Genomic DNA, 17,021 nt, shown 5'->3' with positions numbered 1-17,021 from the left:
AAAGAAATTAATAATAGTTTAAATCAGAAATTCAGTAATGGCGGCTATACAGTGATGTAATATCAGGAGAGATTCCCTTTCTAGAGCACATAGGAGTCCTTTGCCTGTGATGTAACAATCTCACTTCCTCTAATGCAATGGTAAATTTCACTTCCTGGGGAGAATGAGTAAGCATAATTCCATAGAAATACATTGGAGCCCATAGGAAAACACAGGGGCTTCCAGACAGGAAGTAGTTAGGGGTCATCCACAAGTCAGTAAAGAGAAACCCCATAGGAATATATTGTAGCCCATAGAAATACATAGGGCTTCCAGACAGGAAGTAGCTAGGGTTCATCTAAAGGTCAGCTAAGAAAACCCCCACAGGAATGCATTGAAGCCCATAGGAATGAATAGGGATGATGTAATTGGGAGATAGGATTGCATCATTTCCAGGTGATGCAATCAAGGCATAGGATTGCATCACTTCCTGTGGAGGATGACTCATCACAATTCCATAGAGATACATTGTAGCCCCATAGAAGTCTATGGAGTGGGCAGAGCTACGGAAAGCTCGAAGCTGATTGGCTGAGCTTGGGAGAGCAAATCGTATATAAAGACGACAGCCAGCAGGCTAAAGTTCTGTAGGGAATGGACCAGCAAGAGAGTGGAATGCTGCCAGACACCTGTAAGAAGATGCTTATACAGAAAAAGCTAGCTAAGAAGCAACATTGGAACTCTGCAAATAAGGAGCTGCCTGCAAAGTAGCAGCAGCTCACCTAACCTTCCAGGGTTGCCCTGGCAACAGCTGCTTCTAACCCCCCCCCCCCCCCCTTGCAGCTATCGCAGCCACCCAACAGGCTCCCGCTGTTTCTGCCTGAGGAGCCACTTTTACCTCAGGTGCAGGAAGCCTAATCAGACTGCAGCCATTGCAAGAGACTGCTACCAGTGCTCCCTCAGCATCACTCCCAAAACATAGACAGAGCAGAAGGACCTCTAAGACGGTTCATAGGGATTGTTAAGAAAGCCCTTGTAAGTCCAATCTTTTTTATTTACCATCCTAGCATCTATGGGTTTTGCTTGTAAATAAAGCTGGGTACCTGTGGTCTCAATGAGATCTCTCCCTACCCATTTAGTAACTTCCAGGCCAGTGCTTACTGGATGTTTAGTTTTACATGTTTACTATTGAATGTTAATTAATATATTATATATTGTTATATTGTTATAAGGTATAGAGTATTAATTGAATGATTATATTATTGTTTATATGCTACAGAGTTAATTAAAACTGTAATTGTAGTGTTGTCATTATTTGCTGCGCTGCTTCATTCCCTTTTTAATTGTAACTCTATTATCTCTATCTCTACTCTTTTACTGTACCCACTCACTTCTAAATAAAAAATATTTTTATTTTTGAAGAATTTACTGCTTGTTTGCCTATTCTTGATCGGAGGGCTGTATCCATTCCTTTCAAGGGGAAGTTAGCCAACTGTGGCTTTTCCTGGAAATTCCTTTAGGCGGGCCACAACCTTAATTACTAGAATAGATTAATTAAAATTGAAAGATTTTTGAATTAAAAGCAGCATTTGTAAACAAACATCATTGGCTTAATATAACTGAATAGAAACGTTCCATAACAACAGACCCTGTGCTAGCCCTCTTCACACACATGAATTTCACCCACTGTTGGTGGGATGCCAGTAATGATAATACTGCAATTGGTATGAGTTTGAACTCATGGTGGAAAAAACTTACCTTAAGTTTCTGAGTGGATTTCTAATGCAAGCCCATATGTGACATCTGGAAACCTACTACTTGCAAGGATAACACATTTTATGCCGACTGTCTCCATCCTGAGGACTAAACTCAATCACCACTCTCCCAGTAGAACCAGGACCATGCAAAACTCAAATGCATTCACAGGGGATAAATATAAAAACTCTCTCACAGAATGGGACATACCTACCATAGATTTAGAGGACAGTTTCCAAATGTAAATGCAATGTCAGTACTGTTTTTACTAAACAAATTACAACCTACCACTGGTATAATATATTCTCTGGATGGTCCCCAACCACCACTGGCATCCTATCAGTAATGCTACATCCCTTGATAGTTATCTTGGTATTTAATTTTATTTGTATTATTAAAATGTTTAGCATGTGCTTTTGGATAAAAAGGATGTACAATAGATAGGACTCACAAACCCATGTTGCCTCACAGTACCGTCTTTTAAACAGGTTACATAGAAAGTGACACTAACGAGTATATGTATATCGTAGTGTCAAAAGGGGGATTATGTAGGGATATTAAAGAAGGTTTATATTAGACATGGTTTATATGAAAAATGATTTATTGTTAAATGATACTTTATAACTGAAGGTTTATATTAGAAGTAAATGTGATTCCCAACATTTAGCCTCTAACCTGCAAGCCACCAGCTGTGTCTGTGTGAAGCCTGCTCAAAGAAATATTTTGTATAAAACTTGTTAAACATTAATTAACTTTAAGTAAGCCCAAACTGTAGCTGTTATAGTGTATAAATAGAGACCCCCACCCTCTGTAAGTTTTCATCTCACTTTATCTTTGATTGTTAAAAGACAGGAAGTCTCACATAAATTGGTAACACCCCAAAAGGTAAAGAGACAGTGAAATAGATGTAATTAAGATAGAGAATGTATGTGAATGAGTGCCTAATTTAAATAATGAATGAATGGTTAGGGAGTTACCAGCCTGAAAAATTCAGTGTCGGCCAAAGAAGGTGTCAAGTGGGATCAACCAGATGACCCCCACCACCTCAAAGGAAGGAAAAACAAGCATCTGACAACATGGAGCCAGCCACCTGCTGATTGATTTAGCAACAGCAGAATGAAGCAACTCTCATGGACTGACATAGGAATAAATTCCTATAAAACTGGACTCTGAAGACTGAGGACTTTGAGTCTATGGTTCTGCTGCCAGCCTCCAGGAGCATCAGATGCATCTGACACAGACTCGGCTCCATCCTCATGACCAAGATACCTGGCCAGTAACTTGGCATGAGCAACGTCTAGGCTGGTAACTATAACATCTATACAGAACCTGAATGAATGATTGTGTGAATGAATATATATGTGTTTATGTGTGTGTATAAGGAATAAGTAGTGATAGAAATAAGTAGCAAAACAACGTTGTTTGCTTTTGTCTTTTGCTTTACTATTATATTTACAATAAATGTGGCATCTTTGCCTTATCCCTCTTAATAAGATCCTGCTAGTTTTTATTGGTATAACATACAAATTCTCACAGAATGGGACATACCTACCATAGATTTAGAGGACAGTTTCCTTCACAGTGTGGATGTATAAGGTAGACTGAGTTAACTATTCATAGCTTTTAGCCCTTCATTCCTGACTCATAAATATTTCTGTATACTTCTAATTGATTGTCACTGGTAAAAGGCTGCAAAGCCCAGCCAGTAGCAACTATCGTGTAGTAGTATTTTTTCTTCCTTATATATTCTGTCACTGCTTTCTCTCTCACCATGGGCTTTAGTTGTTTTACACAGTAAAAACTTAATAAAATATATATATATCAATGAAAACAATTGCTTTTAAACAAATTGTTACAGTTAAGAAACTGAAAGTGAAACTCACTATAAACAAAAAGTGAAATTGATTTTTAAGGGGTACAAATGACAAGTAACATCCCTTTACCATGTGTACAGATGGAGCTAGCAGTAACCTCAATTTCTTAATCTCGTATCTTAATACTGTCCAGCTGTACTGGTGTGTGCTTAAGTTTTTAAGGAATCTGGATGTAACACTCCATTGTATTGTTTCAACTGTCATTTTGGATAGAAGAGAGAACATTTAACGGTACCATTAAGATGAATATCAGTCAAAACCCTTACCTGAAAGTAAGGGTTGCTAGAAAGATAGTGCAAGAGTTACAAAAAATAAATGCCAGGTATGTTACAATTAATAAACCATATGTTGTCAAAAGGTATGGAAATGGTAAGTGAATTCAGCAACTACAGACAATGGGCCCTAATTCTCAGTTACACTAAGGTCACTTTTTGTCCCTCTGGCAGTGGAATGGGACTTTAAGTGGGCAGAAAGGCATCTAAAACTACTCCTTTGTTTAGGGGTTTCCCTGGCTGGAATAAAACTGCTCTCAGACCACAGTAAAGGGGGCTTATAGTCATCTTTGTGTTCTCCATTGCTGCCCCAAATGCAGAAACAGGGAAACTGCGACTCAGGCCAAATATACGACAATTCTGAATGAAATACTAGACTATTAAACTATGTGATATTATAAGTATGACAGGATCCTCCTGGGGTGCAGCCTGGGACTGTGGGACCGCTGTGCCCCCTGAACTCTCTCCAGCCTGGGCTGTCTCTCACAATGCCTTGCTAGTGACCAGCAGCAACCCCTCCAGGTGCTGTTATCACTCATCACAACCACATGTGGAGACCCCACACCCAGCTAGATTGCATGAATGCTTCCAGAGCCACTCATGAATCTCACAGAGCTGGATTTTAAGTGATGTTAAGTAGTAGGCAAAAAGTCAAAGTTGGTTACCAAAATAAAATAAAATATAATATAACCACACAGTCTAAACTCTCAACCCTATTAGATTGGGCAACATCTAGATCAGTGGTTCCCAAACTTGTTCCGCTGCTTGTGCAGGGGAAACCCCTGGCGGGCCAGGCCAGTTTGGTTACCTGCCGCATCTGCAGGTTCGGCCGACTGCGGCTCCCAGTGGCTGCGGTTCGCTGCTCCAGGCCAATGGGAGCTGCTGGAAGCACTGGCCAGTATGTCCCTCAGCCCGTGCTGCTTCCAGCAGCTCCCATTGGCCTAGAGCAGCGAACCACGGACACTGGGAGCCGCGATCAGCCAAACCTCTGGACGCGGAAGGTAAACAAACTGGCCCGGCCTGCCAGGGGCTTTCCCTGCACAAGCAGGGGAACAAGTTTGGGAACCACTGATCTAGATTAAGCAGTTCTTCTAACCACACTGGATATTGCAGTCCACCGTATACAGATTTCACCTCTGAAATCTGTGCCAGTCCCCTCTATTGGAGTCTCACGTCTTCAGCATACTTGTTGCTTGCAGTGTAGGTGGGTGAAGGAGAAAGGCCAAGCATGGGGTCCCTGTGGTCTCTTTTATGCCCTCCGTCCCATGCGCTTGGAGAATGCGAGTCCAGGCTTGTCTGGGGGCATTGCAAAGTTGAGCAATCCTCCTGGTGTGGCCTCATACAGGTGAGTCATTGAATTGGAGCTCACTTGCTGGACAATGGCTGTTGACACCCCCGCCCGGGCATTGGTTACTCTTCTTGCTGTTGTCTCTAGGAGGTTAATATCTGGCTGATTTCCCCAACTAAGGGTATATCTACACTTACCATTTAAAGTACAAAAAGTCCCCCCCCCCCTTTTTTTTTTTGGTGCTAAAACCACGGGAGCATCTACGCTTGTTAATGACTTTTTGCGGTGAAACTCAGAAGTTTCACCGCAAAAAGAAAACCACCTTCACAAGAGGCGTACAGTTCTTACTGCTGTTCTTTTTGCGCTGCTGTGAAAGTGAAGACATGTTTTACCAGTGTAAATACCTTTTGGCCTCCGAAGGATATCCCACAGTTCCAAAAGCAACCACTCTGGCCAGCATCACCGCAACTCTGATGGACGGATGTCTGCCCCTCCCTCTGTAAGCCCCGGGAAGTTTGAAGCTCCCTTTTCCCTTTGTTTGTAGATGTGGCGGGGAAAGCAGAAGGTTTTTAAAAAAATGTCACGGAAGAAACAAGGAAGTAATGGGGCTCCTGAGACATGAAGCAGGGCAGCACGGGGCACTGAGCAGGGATCCAGAATGCCTTCTGCTCACCGCCCCCCCCCCCGCCCCCCCTTCTCACAAGACCTATTGAGAGAGCTGTGGGATAGCTGCCCTACAGAATAGCGATGGAAGAGCTGGTAGGGTAAACACTCTCTGACGCCTGAGGAACTGAGTGAGTACACAAACCAGCGCTTTTCTTTCACCGGTTCCCTATCACTGGTGAAATTTACAGCGCAAAAACTCTGCAAGTGTAGACATACGCTTACAGTATGTTTTAGCAACAACCATACAACACATTCACATAACTTCATATGCATTGATGATATACATATATAGATAGAGAAATTACTTTCAGCAGGTCATAACCTTTTCCTTGGTACCTTACAAGGCATGCTTTATATGTAAGATCATGATTACATAAAAATGAGGAATTTGGGGGCTACAGGGGCTCCCCCAAGGTATAGAATGTCACAATAAGGGCCTTATATCTTTGGTGAACTGGGTGAGCTTTTCTCCGCTCATTTTATTCAACTGCCAAAAAAGGGGCTAAGGTTGGGAGAACCAAGGTAGCTAGTGCAGAGCAGGATCCTGGAGGGACTTGGGGCAACCTGGGGCAGGAAGGAGAGTGGAAGGCAGCCATATGGGGTGGTGTTTGGAGGTAGTGGGAGAGCTTTAAGGTGTTGAGTGGGAGGCCCATGAGAGCAGCCTTATCCACTTTATTTCCCATTATACCCCTCCAATCCATTCCCCTCTGAGACTCTGCTTCCCTCATTCTTTCCCCCCTTCAGTAGAGGTTAAAGTAAGGGGGGCAGTGGAGGGAGCATAGATCCCGCTCTCCTCAATAGCTGGTGCTGCTGAAAGTCTAAGGAGAGGTCTTACTCCTGTTTCAACCTACTTTAACCACTGCCCCTTTTTAAGCACTTTTCCCGTTCTGTTCCTGCCCCTTGAGTTCCTATTTCTCTTTAGCCTCTGCCCCTACAATGGTGTCCCCCTCTGGCAAGGGTCGGAGTGGCAGTTGGATGTTGCCATCTCCTTTCTCTATCCTTGTCTGCAGATCCATGCTAGCTGGGCACCAGTACCAGGAGCACTGAGAGCGATGCGGAGATGCTACAGTAGCCCTGACACTCAGGAGGAATCACTAAATTGCAATCCTGCTCAGTTCCTGAAGCTCTGCTGGGTGCATGAAAAACACTGCACTTGGAACTGGAATGAACACACAGGGACTATAACAGAAAACCTTATGTAATAATTTGAATTTTCTCAAATACAAGAGCATACAACTACACTAAGACAGGAATTTCAGGTCCCACCCAGAAACTGTTCAGGCCAGAGTTTGAGAAAGTCTGATGTAATTTACACTTAATCTGGATATGACCTCTTCAAGACTATATCCAACTGAGAAAAGCCAGAGCACAGTAGTGCTCTGGACCTAGCCACCTGGCATAGGGAGCAGGAACTGGGTGTGTGGAGGTAGTTTCTGAAAGGATCAAAGTGAAGGAGATCTACTGCATTTAAATTGGGGTCAAGGAGATTTAGGGCATCAGAGAATAGGCCTATGTGAGGATAAAAGACTATTATTTCTTATTACTTATATAGTAATGTAAAATTGTATATATTTTTTAAACACAGTTAAAGGTATAGAGCCTGCTATTCAGAGGTATTGAGCACTCAGAGCTCCAGTTAACTTCAACTGCTAGCCAGGTCCCAAGGTCCAAAGCGCTTGCTATATAGACTGATTTGAGTATCATGTGAGGGATTGATACACATAGGGAGGGCAAGAGTAATGGACAATACAATCACGTGGCATGCTAACATGTTTTAGGGTGCTTGATATTACAGTTGCCAACAGGCCCTTATGACAAGGGACATCCCTGATTTTTTCATCTCTGTATAACAAGATCGGGAGTTGCTGAGTGTTGCAAAAAGCAGCAAGAAATGCAAATATAGGTGAGTACTGCTTATTATTAATACTAATAATATCAGGAAGAGTGCAGTGGGGTGCTAAGAAAACAGTCCCATATTTTTTAAATATGTTTGCAACCTTACTTGGTATGGCCACAGGTTGTTAACCCTGACCTAGAAACCGTCAGGGATCCTGCAGCACCTAATAGCCTCGGTCCCGGAGGTCTCTGTTCGAGTTTCCTGCAGGTCTCTCTCACCCAGGTGCTGGGCAGGCGGGTTTCTCGGCGTGACAGTCCTGCCCTAAGGATTGAGAACGTAGAGGAGGCATTTCTGGTGGGTCCCAGGAAGGGGTGCCCAGGCACATGAGAGGGGAAGGAGCACTCAGGCCCCGGGCATATCCCCCGTCACCCTGACTCAGCCTAGGAAGTGCCCTGGCCTGGCAGCCTAGACGGGGTGAGGGCACGGGAGGCTGTGACCCCACCTCATTCCCCATGATGGTCTCTGTCCCTACTTTCAAAAGACTCCAACTCCCAGCATGCACTAAGACGGCCTCCCGGCCCAGCTTCCCCGGACAGCCTCTGGGCGCGATACCTGTTGGGTATTGTAGTCCTTTGCGCGCTGTGTGGTGAAGGGGCCGCGGAGCTTGCCGGGAGTTGTAGGCTCTGCGGGCGTTCCGGTTCGAGGGGTTGGGGGCGTTGGTGCGGCGCTTCCTGTTCCGGGTACGCCGCGGCGGCTACAGCGTGCGTCCGTCCGTCTGTCTGTCCGGCGGGCGGGGGGAGGGAGCAGCTGGCGGCGCGGCGCGGCGGCGGCCTGAGATTGGAGCCCGTGAGGTTTCGGTTCCGCGCTGCGGGAGGCAGGCGCGGGGGGGGGGAGGGGACGAGGAGCCGCCAGTCGCTATGGAGCCCGACTCCGTGATCGAGGACAAGACTATCGAGTTGATGGTGAGTGACCCCCCCCCCCCCCGGAGCGCCCGCCGACCGGAACAGCCCTTCCCCCACCCCGGGGGTTTCCCTACCGGCCCCTCCCCGTCGCTTCCCTCAGGTTCCCCTCTAGGCCGGCGCCCCCCTTCGTCCCGCCGGCAGGAGAGCGGCGGTGCGGAGAGGGCCTCCAGGTTCCGCGCTGAGCCAGGAGTAGGCCCCGTCGTGGGGGGAGCGGGCCTAGGCCTTGGGAGAGGGAGCTGCCCCCGGCCCCTACAGCCGGGGGCGCTGGACTAAAGCCCCCCACAGGGAGGGCTCCCTCCTACCCGCCTCGAGCGAAGGTGACATTTGAATTCGCCCGGGCCTTGTGGAAGGTGCGAGATCGGGATCATCCCTCTGCCCCCCGAATGGCGGCTTGGTGAGCGGGGCTGGGCTTTGGGAGCCCCCTGCCTTTCCCAAGACGAGACCCCCAGGGCCAGCAAATGGGCCTCCCCCATTCTTCCTGGCATCCCACTCTAGCCCCGCTCCTGTCCTCTGCCCCCCCATTCTCCCCACTCCCATTCATTGTTCCCCAGAATAACCTCGGCCTGTCACTCAACAAATAAGCCACTCCCCTCCCAAAAATATGGACCCCCCCAATCAGGATCTCAAAGCCTTCGTTATGAGAGCCATTGAAAAGGGCTTGTGACTGATTTTATTTTTTTAGGATTTGACAAGTAGTTTAAAAGATTTACTGAATTCTACAAATAATTGCTGATTTGTGTGGATTATGTGGCATATATTAAAAAAAATGCTAAACAAATGTTTTTTTAAACAAGATGACATTCAGAATTTAGTCATTGTCTTTTTTGTTCGTGGAGATCCTCCTGAGATGCAGCATCTTGTTTTTTAACTTTCTCTTGAGTATAGGTTATAATGAAACAGTCTTTGCAACTCAGTATTTTTGAATCACTTGGTTAAATTGATTACCAAGTATGTAAAGGGGTTTGTCTTAGAATGTAAAGAATTTATACCTTAGAATTCAGGTCTGTTTCAACCAAATATATTTTGTAATTAATACAGTATTTTTACAGTGACTAGTGTATGTAAAATATTTTTGTAATTATTTTTACTCCTTAAGCCTGAAGTTTGTAGTTGGAAAAGAGATTTTTTTTATTTCAGTGAGCAAGCATTTACTGAGTTAATTTATATTTTGAAGCAGTAGCAGTAAACCCTTTGTGAATTGTTCAGTGCAGTAAATAATTCTCCAAACTGTGTAACTTAACAAAACTTGGGGTACATAAACAAAACTTGGGGTACCATAAGACTAAATGTTTATGCCACTAAATTTAGGTTGCCAGAAAGTTGGCTGAGGAAGTGGGAGGGAGGGAGGGGTTCTTTATAGAAATAGTAAGAGCAGTCATAAAATGTTAAAGGAATTATAATATAATCTGAGGGGGGAGGGAGTGTGTTTTTAAATTAGTGGCTGGGGAAGATTAGAATGGGTGATCAAGATTAATATTTTCTGTGTATTAGTTTGCCTGCACTAAACATTACCTATTAGAAATTTAAATGTGATGGTGCATAGCTATCTTCTGTTTTTGTATAGTGCCTAGCACAATGGGGTCTTGCCCATGAGTGGGGCTCCTAGGTGCTACACTTGATAATTGCCTTATTCTGTTCATTCCATCTGAAGCATCTGCGCTGTCCACCGTTGGAAGACAGGATGCTGGACTAGGTGGACTATTGGTCTGAGCCAGTATGGCTAATCTTCTTTCAGCGATACAAATAATGTAGATGGTCAGTTAAAGCATGCAAGAGAGATCTTACTATTTGAGTTGTGCTAGGTGCTGTATAGGCATAAATGACACTAATTGGCAATTTTTTAGGCACGTCCACATGCTGTTAGTAATATAGTCTGAGCAAACTACCTGGTTTGGGAAGCCTGTGAACTCCCTTTATAAAATCTGCACATCATGGCTGAGCACTGTTATATCTTGTTCTTTTTACTAAGTAGCAGAAATTCAAGAGCTTCTCTGAAAGTCATTTTACCCTCATGCTTTCTGCATTTCATTAACTCATTGTTGCTGATCACGGAGGTCTGTAGCTAAGTAGCTGTTCTTAATGAACTTACTTCCTTTATCCTTACTGATTTAGTGGTGCCACATTTTAATGTTGATATCAGAATCTCCTTCATGTTAATGGCTTGTAATGTTACAAACAATAGCTGGTGATGCCAGTCAAGGCATCAGTTGGAGGAAAAATCTAGTTGTTCAGGAATGAGTTTTATGTAGATATAAGTAACAAAAAGCATTGCATATAAAATATGCAAGCTGAATTCTAGGGGCTATTTTGCATCATATAATGGGTAGTTACTCATGGTGGCTGTGTGCTAAAATTTAACTGGTGTTTAAGCCAGGTAGGTAGAGTAGTTTTACTTAGCTTTCTTGGTGGTCTTTTGACCGCCTCACCTGCATTTTAATATTTTCTGGTTTTACTGTGTTGCTAACTAACTGAAGCAAATAAAAATTTCGAATTATTTAATTGTGGCAAATCTAGCTATGATTACTTCTGGGAAATGGCGGGGGGAAGCAATGATGAGATTTTTGAAAAAATACTTCAAAAGATTTTGTATCTCTATAAAGAACAAAAATCAAAGCTTCTTTGTGTTATGCAATAGGAATCCAATAAAATGTACGGTTACTTTGGCTAATGTATGTATAGATTTGCAGTGCTCCTAAAGAGTGAATGTATAGGATAAAAGCCAGAGCTGCTGTTTTTCTATAAAATCAATAAAAATAAAGTTTAACAAGATGAAGGGAAAAAAGTATATCTTACAAATTATTACATAGAAAACAGTTTGTAAATATGGCTATATTTTTACACTTAATATTGCCTTTACTAGCATTAAAAGTAAAACATACTTTTGTTCCTGAGCTAAAAATTATGCAGAAGCTACACAGTCTTCATAAACAAACATTTATATTTTAATAACTTGATAATGTTTTGCCTTGTTTCTCAAAAGAGATATTAGACTTAAGAATCTGTGGAAAATTGGGAACTGGGTAAGCACAAATGAAAAGCACTATGTACAAAAAAAAGACTAGCCAAGGACATTTGAATAGAATATGCAAGCTTTTTTTTTGTCAACAGTTCTTAATGTTAGCCAGCATCTCTAAAATGGAGACCATTTTAAAACACAAGCTTTATTTCAGCGTTTTTGCATTTAGAATGTTTCTTGTAAGTGAAATAAGATACAAGCATTAAGATTATAAAGGCAAGCTTTTTTGTGCCTTCCTGTTTGGTATAGCAATTAGTGTTTTAGTTACTGCATCTACTGCATCAAAGGCTGGGAATGAATATATATTTGATTATACGTGTTTTTTGCAAATGTGTGGTGAGTGTTCTCAGTAGCAACTGGAATGTAATTCTGTGTGACTGAATTCAGGGATGAACAAAAGATAATGTATCAATATGTTAATAGTATGAGAGTTTCAGAACATGATGTTCTAGCTTTCAATTGTTCCTTAGCTTGATTGCATTTATTAAAAAAAACAACTAAAAAACCTAACACTGGTGTGATAATTGTTCTGTTTGTAAAGCTAAGTTTGAAATATTTTTAGGTTTAAGGTTAAATTGCATCTGTTACGCTCCAAATAAGCTTTAGTGAGTGTGCTACCTATACTCACTTATTTAAACATTCTATAGGACAGCTTGCATTTTAGATAATCTTATTTTACTTTTGCAGATCTTTCCACCTTGACTTATTAACTTTACTAGTACTTAACCTCTGGTGAAGGAGGTCGATCATCTAGCAATGTTACTTTCATGTGGTGGTAGTAGTAGCTAAGGTTGAATAGCCTCTTTTGCAGGCATGGAGTACGTTGCTTGGAGAACATACTCTGGAAATATGAAACCTGGGAGTCCAACTTGTTTCTAGACTGTAGTAGATGAGCTATCTGGACTATGAAAATGAATGATACAGTTGCTGTGACTTCAATATCAACTATCATAGTAAAGTAGTAGTTACCCAGTTTTGGTGAAATGCATTGTATAGACTGGACAAATCACTAAAAAATACACAGTAAGGAGGTAACCAGAACAGATAATTGACTAGAATGGTCCAAAAGGCTTTTTTTAATCCCTAACTTCGTAAAGTTAGGTAAACTTAACCTTCCTACCACTCAAGAAATCAAATTATTTTCTGCACTTTATCCTAAGAAGATATGAAAATGAGCAAAATTTTCACCTATCTGTTTCGATAAATGGTATTTTTGGCTCCAAGTTCTGAATGGCATTTAAACTCTGAATATAATGTAACATTCAGTTTCATTATCCTTTCAGTAAAATCCATTCTGTGGTATTTGACACTACTAGAAATATATATTTATCAAAGATTATTGATGACAACTTGTGTATTTTGTTTTCTGTTTAAAAGTGTCCTTTTCATTCTGCTGCACTGTTTATTTTATCACCATGTTTTTTAATTGGTAGCAAAAAAATTATTGGCAACTTGTGACTTGCATAATGAGTGGTTGTGAAAGGAAGCACTAGAGGGGAAAATATTGTATATCTAATATAAAACAAAGTACATATTTGTAAGATTAATGGTGCACCATAAGATCTGGTTAAGGGTGGAAACACAAATCCTTATTCTCAGGCCTTAGTTGTCTTGGTGGAAGCTAGGAAGCCAAGCATGTTCAAAGATTTTTCAAGTGCTGAGCTTGCTATCTTCAGTATTTCTACAGCACTCTTGGTGTGCATGTCACTTTAAAAACACAAAACCCTGCCCTGAAGAGCTTACAGTCTAAATTAAATATAACATTGCAGTGGAGTGGGAGGGTTATAGAAAGACAAGGATTTAGAAGTAAGATTAATTTAAGATTTGAAAAGCACCTGTTTATACCCTTCTTAAACATGTATTTAAAAAATGCATAGATGAAAGGCGTCCTCCTTAACAAATTACTTTTATGGCCTGGAGCTTCTGCCCATCTAATACAAACAGTCCAGCATTTAAGTGCCTCAGTGTAAATAATAAATTAACTATAATTGAAGCTCCTGCCAAAAAACTCTCCACTTCCTCCTGGAAAAGCCATGCAATGTGTGCTGGAGGTCTTCAATCCAGAAGGCAACTGAATTCCAGAATCAAGTGTTTTACATGAGCACACCTCATCAGCAACTCCTTCCCTAGTAAACCAAGTGCATGCTAGCTTAAGCTACCTGGGTGATCACAATTGGAGGAGGTAGCTGTGACCCAAACAATTTAGGACTTAAAAAATAAAAACCCTTCAAGATTCTACCTGGAAACTATTCTGCAACTCAGGCAGCTCTCAGAGCAGCACTGTAATATACTGTCTGTACAAAACACTGCTAAGCAAGTGGGCAGTTGCATTCTTCACCAGCTTAAGTTTCCAGATGGTTTTAAGTGTCTGTCCAGTCTACAGTTTATTATAATTAGTCCATCTTGAGGTCCAAGAGATATGGATAATGGTTGTCTGCAGTTGAAAGAAAAGGAGGTACTCTTCTTGCCAAATGTAGCTGATAAAAATAATCTTGGCGCACTTCTTACCTGGAAGTCCCAAAGCAAATGCGGAACTAACAAGACTTCTAGGTTGTGAACCTGAGTACCAACTGGTGGGTGTGCTCTCTCAGTAGGATTGATACCTACCAATCTTGCCTGTTGCTTCTCACAACCTACAGTCATTACTTTGGCAGAATTGGTGGGTCAGCAACATGGAGATTGAACCACTTGTGATTGTGTAGTGGACTGGGATAAAGGAAGGAGAGCAATGAAATGTCAGGAGAAAAGGCAAATAAGACTGCAGGATAGTAGACAATCCCATACAGAGGAAAAAGGAAGGAGAGGTGGTATGTGCTGGAGGGAGTGACTGGAGAAAATGGCTTAAAGTTGCAGGAGAGAGGAGTCATCTCTGAGGCAGAAGATGTGAGAAGACTGCAGCTACGCATGCTGCCAGAAAGGGAGAATCTCTTTCGAAGAGTGCTACGAGGTGGAAATGAGTGAGTACACAGATTGGTGTGACTTTCAGTGTCAGGAAGGGGAGGGATTGAGTTGGGAAGAAAATGAATAGGAATGAGTTTACTTACCGTATTTTCCGGCGTATAAGACAACTTTTGAAATTAAAAAAGAACCCCCAAAAATCGGGGGTCGTCTTATACGCCAGGTATAAACAGGCTTCGGCTGAGCCAATCCTGGGAGGCGTCTCTCTGGTGTATGCCATTAATGCATACAAAGCCTGCTCGGATTGGCAAAGGTTGTAATAGCCTGCCTCTCTGACTCAGCCAATCCGAGCAGGCTTAATAGATGACACCGCTCCCCTGAACGCTCCGCCCTCCTTCTCCTCCCCTTCCCCGGCTTCCCGCGAATCAAATGTTCACGGGAAGCCTGAAAAAAGGAGTGGGCAGGTAAGCCGGGCGTGTGGGGGAGGGGGCGGGACGGCTTACCTGCGGCGCCGGTCCCAGTGTTGGCCCGGGGAGCCGGGCCCCGCGGCTGCGGCGCCGGTGTCGGCCGGGCCCGGGGAGGCGGGCCCGCGCTGCGGCGCGCCGTGTCGGGCCGGGGCGCCGGGCCCCGGGGGTGCGGCGCGGGTGTCGGCCGGGCCCGGGGCGCCGGGCCCCGCGGCTGCGGCGCCGGTGTCGGCCGGGCCCGGGGAGGGGGGCAGGACGTGGGTGGGGGGTGTACTCACTGGACGGTTCCCTACCGGGTCTTCGGTGGTGGGTCCTTCAGCCTCAGAAGGGGGGGTAGTCTTATATGGCGAGTATAGGCCAAAACCTATGTTTTAAGTGGAAAATTAGGGTGTCGTCTTATACGCCCAGTCGTCTTATACCCCGGGAAATATGGTAGATTGGAGCCAGCAGAGTGTGGGTGATGGTGATGGAGTGAGGAAAATGGACAGAGAGGGGAGGAAGGTGAGATCTTGGGGAAAGCCAGTGCCAGAAGCTGAAGTGAGGAAAAGGATTTACAAGAGTAAGAAGGGAGGTGTGCTGGAATTTAGATGTGTGGAGCAGAGGAGGGGAGTTCAAGAGAAAAGAAAAGGATTAGGGAAAAAGGAAGAGTGAATCTTTAGGCATTGACCTGTATTTTTATAGTAGCAGCCATACAAGTCATAGAGAAGAAGTAACAAATGCTGCTTTTGTGGGAACAGCTATGAAATTATCACTTTTAAATTGCATAGTACACTCAAAGCTCTACTGTACGCAAGACACCAGTGAGGTAGTTGCCTGACAATTGATTTGAATTTTCTAAATAGGTTAGTTTGAGCCAGAATACTTTTAGATTGAAGCTCTAACACTTAAAATATTGGTTGTAGACCGGATGGGTACCACAGTGTTGCTAGAACTATGGTGTTACATGCCAGTGCATTCCTATGGTCATCGTGCACTTGTATGATCTGAAACTTTCAGTTGGGCCTCTCCTGTTTCTAAAACTGATTGGAAGTGCATGGTATATCCCCTGTACCTTGTGTATTTCACAGACAATGTTGATTGTATCAGCATCCTCTAAGCAGGATTATTCTAAGCATTACTGCAGACTTGGACTTCTGGTATTCATTGCATGATCTTTCCTGGTTACTTCAGTAAAATGGCTCAGTGCAGGTTATGCCGTGGATGGGGCTTGGGAATATGTTTTGAAGGTTGGATGCAGTACCTTTTTTTTTTCTTTCCTCCTTTCCTTCCCTGTCCTCTGAAACACCCTTGCTACCTGATGTATCAATCTGGCATTTGTTCTTTGCATATTGTTTACTGCAGTAATGTTATCGACTTCAGAAGTCACTGTTGCATTGGCATCTTGAATTTAATCTTAAACCTTTTTCCTAGAATGGTACATTTCTTACTGCTTTTAAGCATTGTGGCCTGGTGTGCAAAGTGAAACTGCTATTGCTTCTTACTTTGCAACTCAGAGGTTCTAAATGAAGTAGATGGTATAGTAAGGATGCCAACAGGAAAGGAAAAGATTGGGGAGAATAAGGAAGCATAGAGGTAAGGGAGTGCTGCTCTAACATGTTTTTTTTTTATTTTTTTTTTCAAAGAAGGGAGTGAGGAAACAATGGAAAGGGAGAGAAATAGGAATGTATACGGAGTCATTTTAAATGAATGTTTATAAATAACATGCTTCATTATGTTCCTGCTTTTTCTTATAGTGATGTTCTTTTATACTGATGTTACTATCTGTTTTATTGTTATATTCTCTAAGTTCTCAGTGTGACATTTGCACGTACAAGTATTGTTAGTTGATCATTAATTGTAGAAAATATCCACTTCACTGAACTTTTCAAATTAACAGAGAAAAGATTGTGCCAGTGGGCACGGCCATGCATTTCCACTTTGTTCTTTCTGTGTTTGGAGGACACGTTTCCCAGATGGACACAGTGAGCATTAAGGACATTTTATTAAACTATGGTAGATTGTAAACATTTTGCA

At 42.9% G+C, this 17,021-nt stretch overlaps 1 protein-coding gene and 1 long non-coding RNA gene across 5 annotated transcripts in view; one reads left to right on the top strand and one right to left on the bottom strand.

Annotated features, from left to right (window-relative positions):
* Positions 1–8,262, bottom strand: part of LOC120370455 — a 29,813-nt gene extending 21,551 nt beyond the window's left edge. Inside the window, exons 1-2 of the long non-coding RNA XR_005583743.1 lie at positions 8,171–8,262; positions 7,834–7,989 (exon numbers count right to left, since the gene is read on the bottom strand). This is a non-coding gene — a long non-coding RNA (uncharacterized LOC120370455). The remainder of the gene's footprint in view (positions 1–7,833; positions 7,990–8,170) is intronic.
* Positions 8,263–8,454: 192 nt separating this feature from the next.
* The window catches only part of FBXW11 (F-box and WD repeat domain containing 11), a 132,083-nt gene continuing 123,516 nt past the window's right edge, over positions 8,455–17,021 (top strand). Inside the window, exon 1 of one of the 4 annotated variants that reach the window (XM_039485210.1) lies at positions 8,455–8,630. In XM_039485210.1, coding sequence (XP_039341144.1) covers positions 8,586–8,630 — 45 coding nt within the window. In that variant the 5' untranslated portion in view covers positions 8,455–8,585. The remainder of the gene's footprint in view (positions 8,631–17,021) is intronic. The other 3 variants (XM_039485212.1, XM_039485211.1, XM_039485213.1) reach the window with 3 other exon arrangements.

The sequence above is a fragment of the Mauremys reevesii genome, linkage group 8 (genome assembly GCF_016161935.1).
Source record: "Mauremys reevesii isolate NIE-2019 linkage group 8, ASM1616193v1, whole genome shotgun sequence".
Classification (NCBI taxonomy): Eukaryota; Metazoa; Chordata; order Testudines; family Geoemydidae; genus Mauremys; species Mauremys reevesii.
The sequence above is the reverse complement of the archived record's forward strand: the minus strand, read 5'-3'. Positions and strand labels throughout refer to the sequence as shown.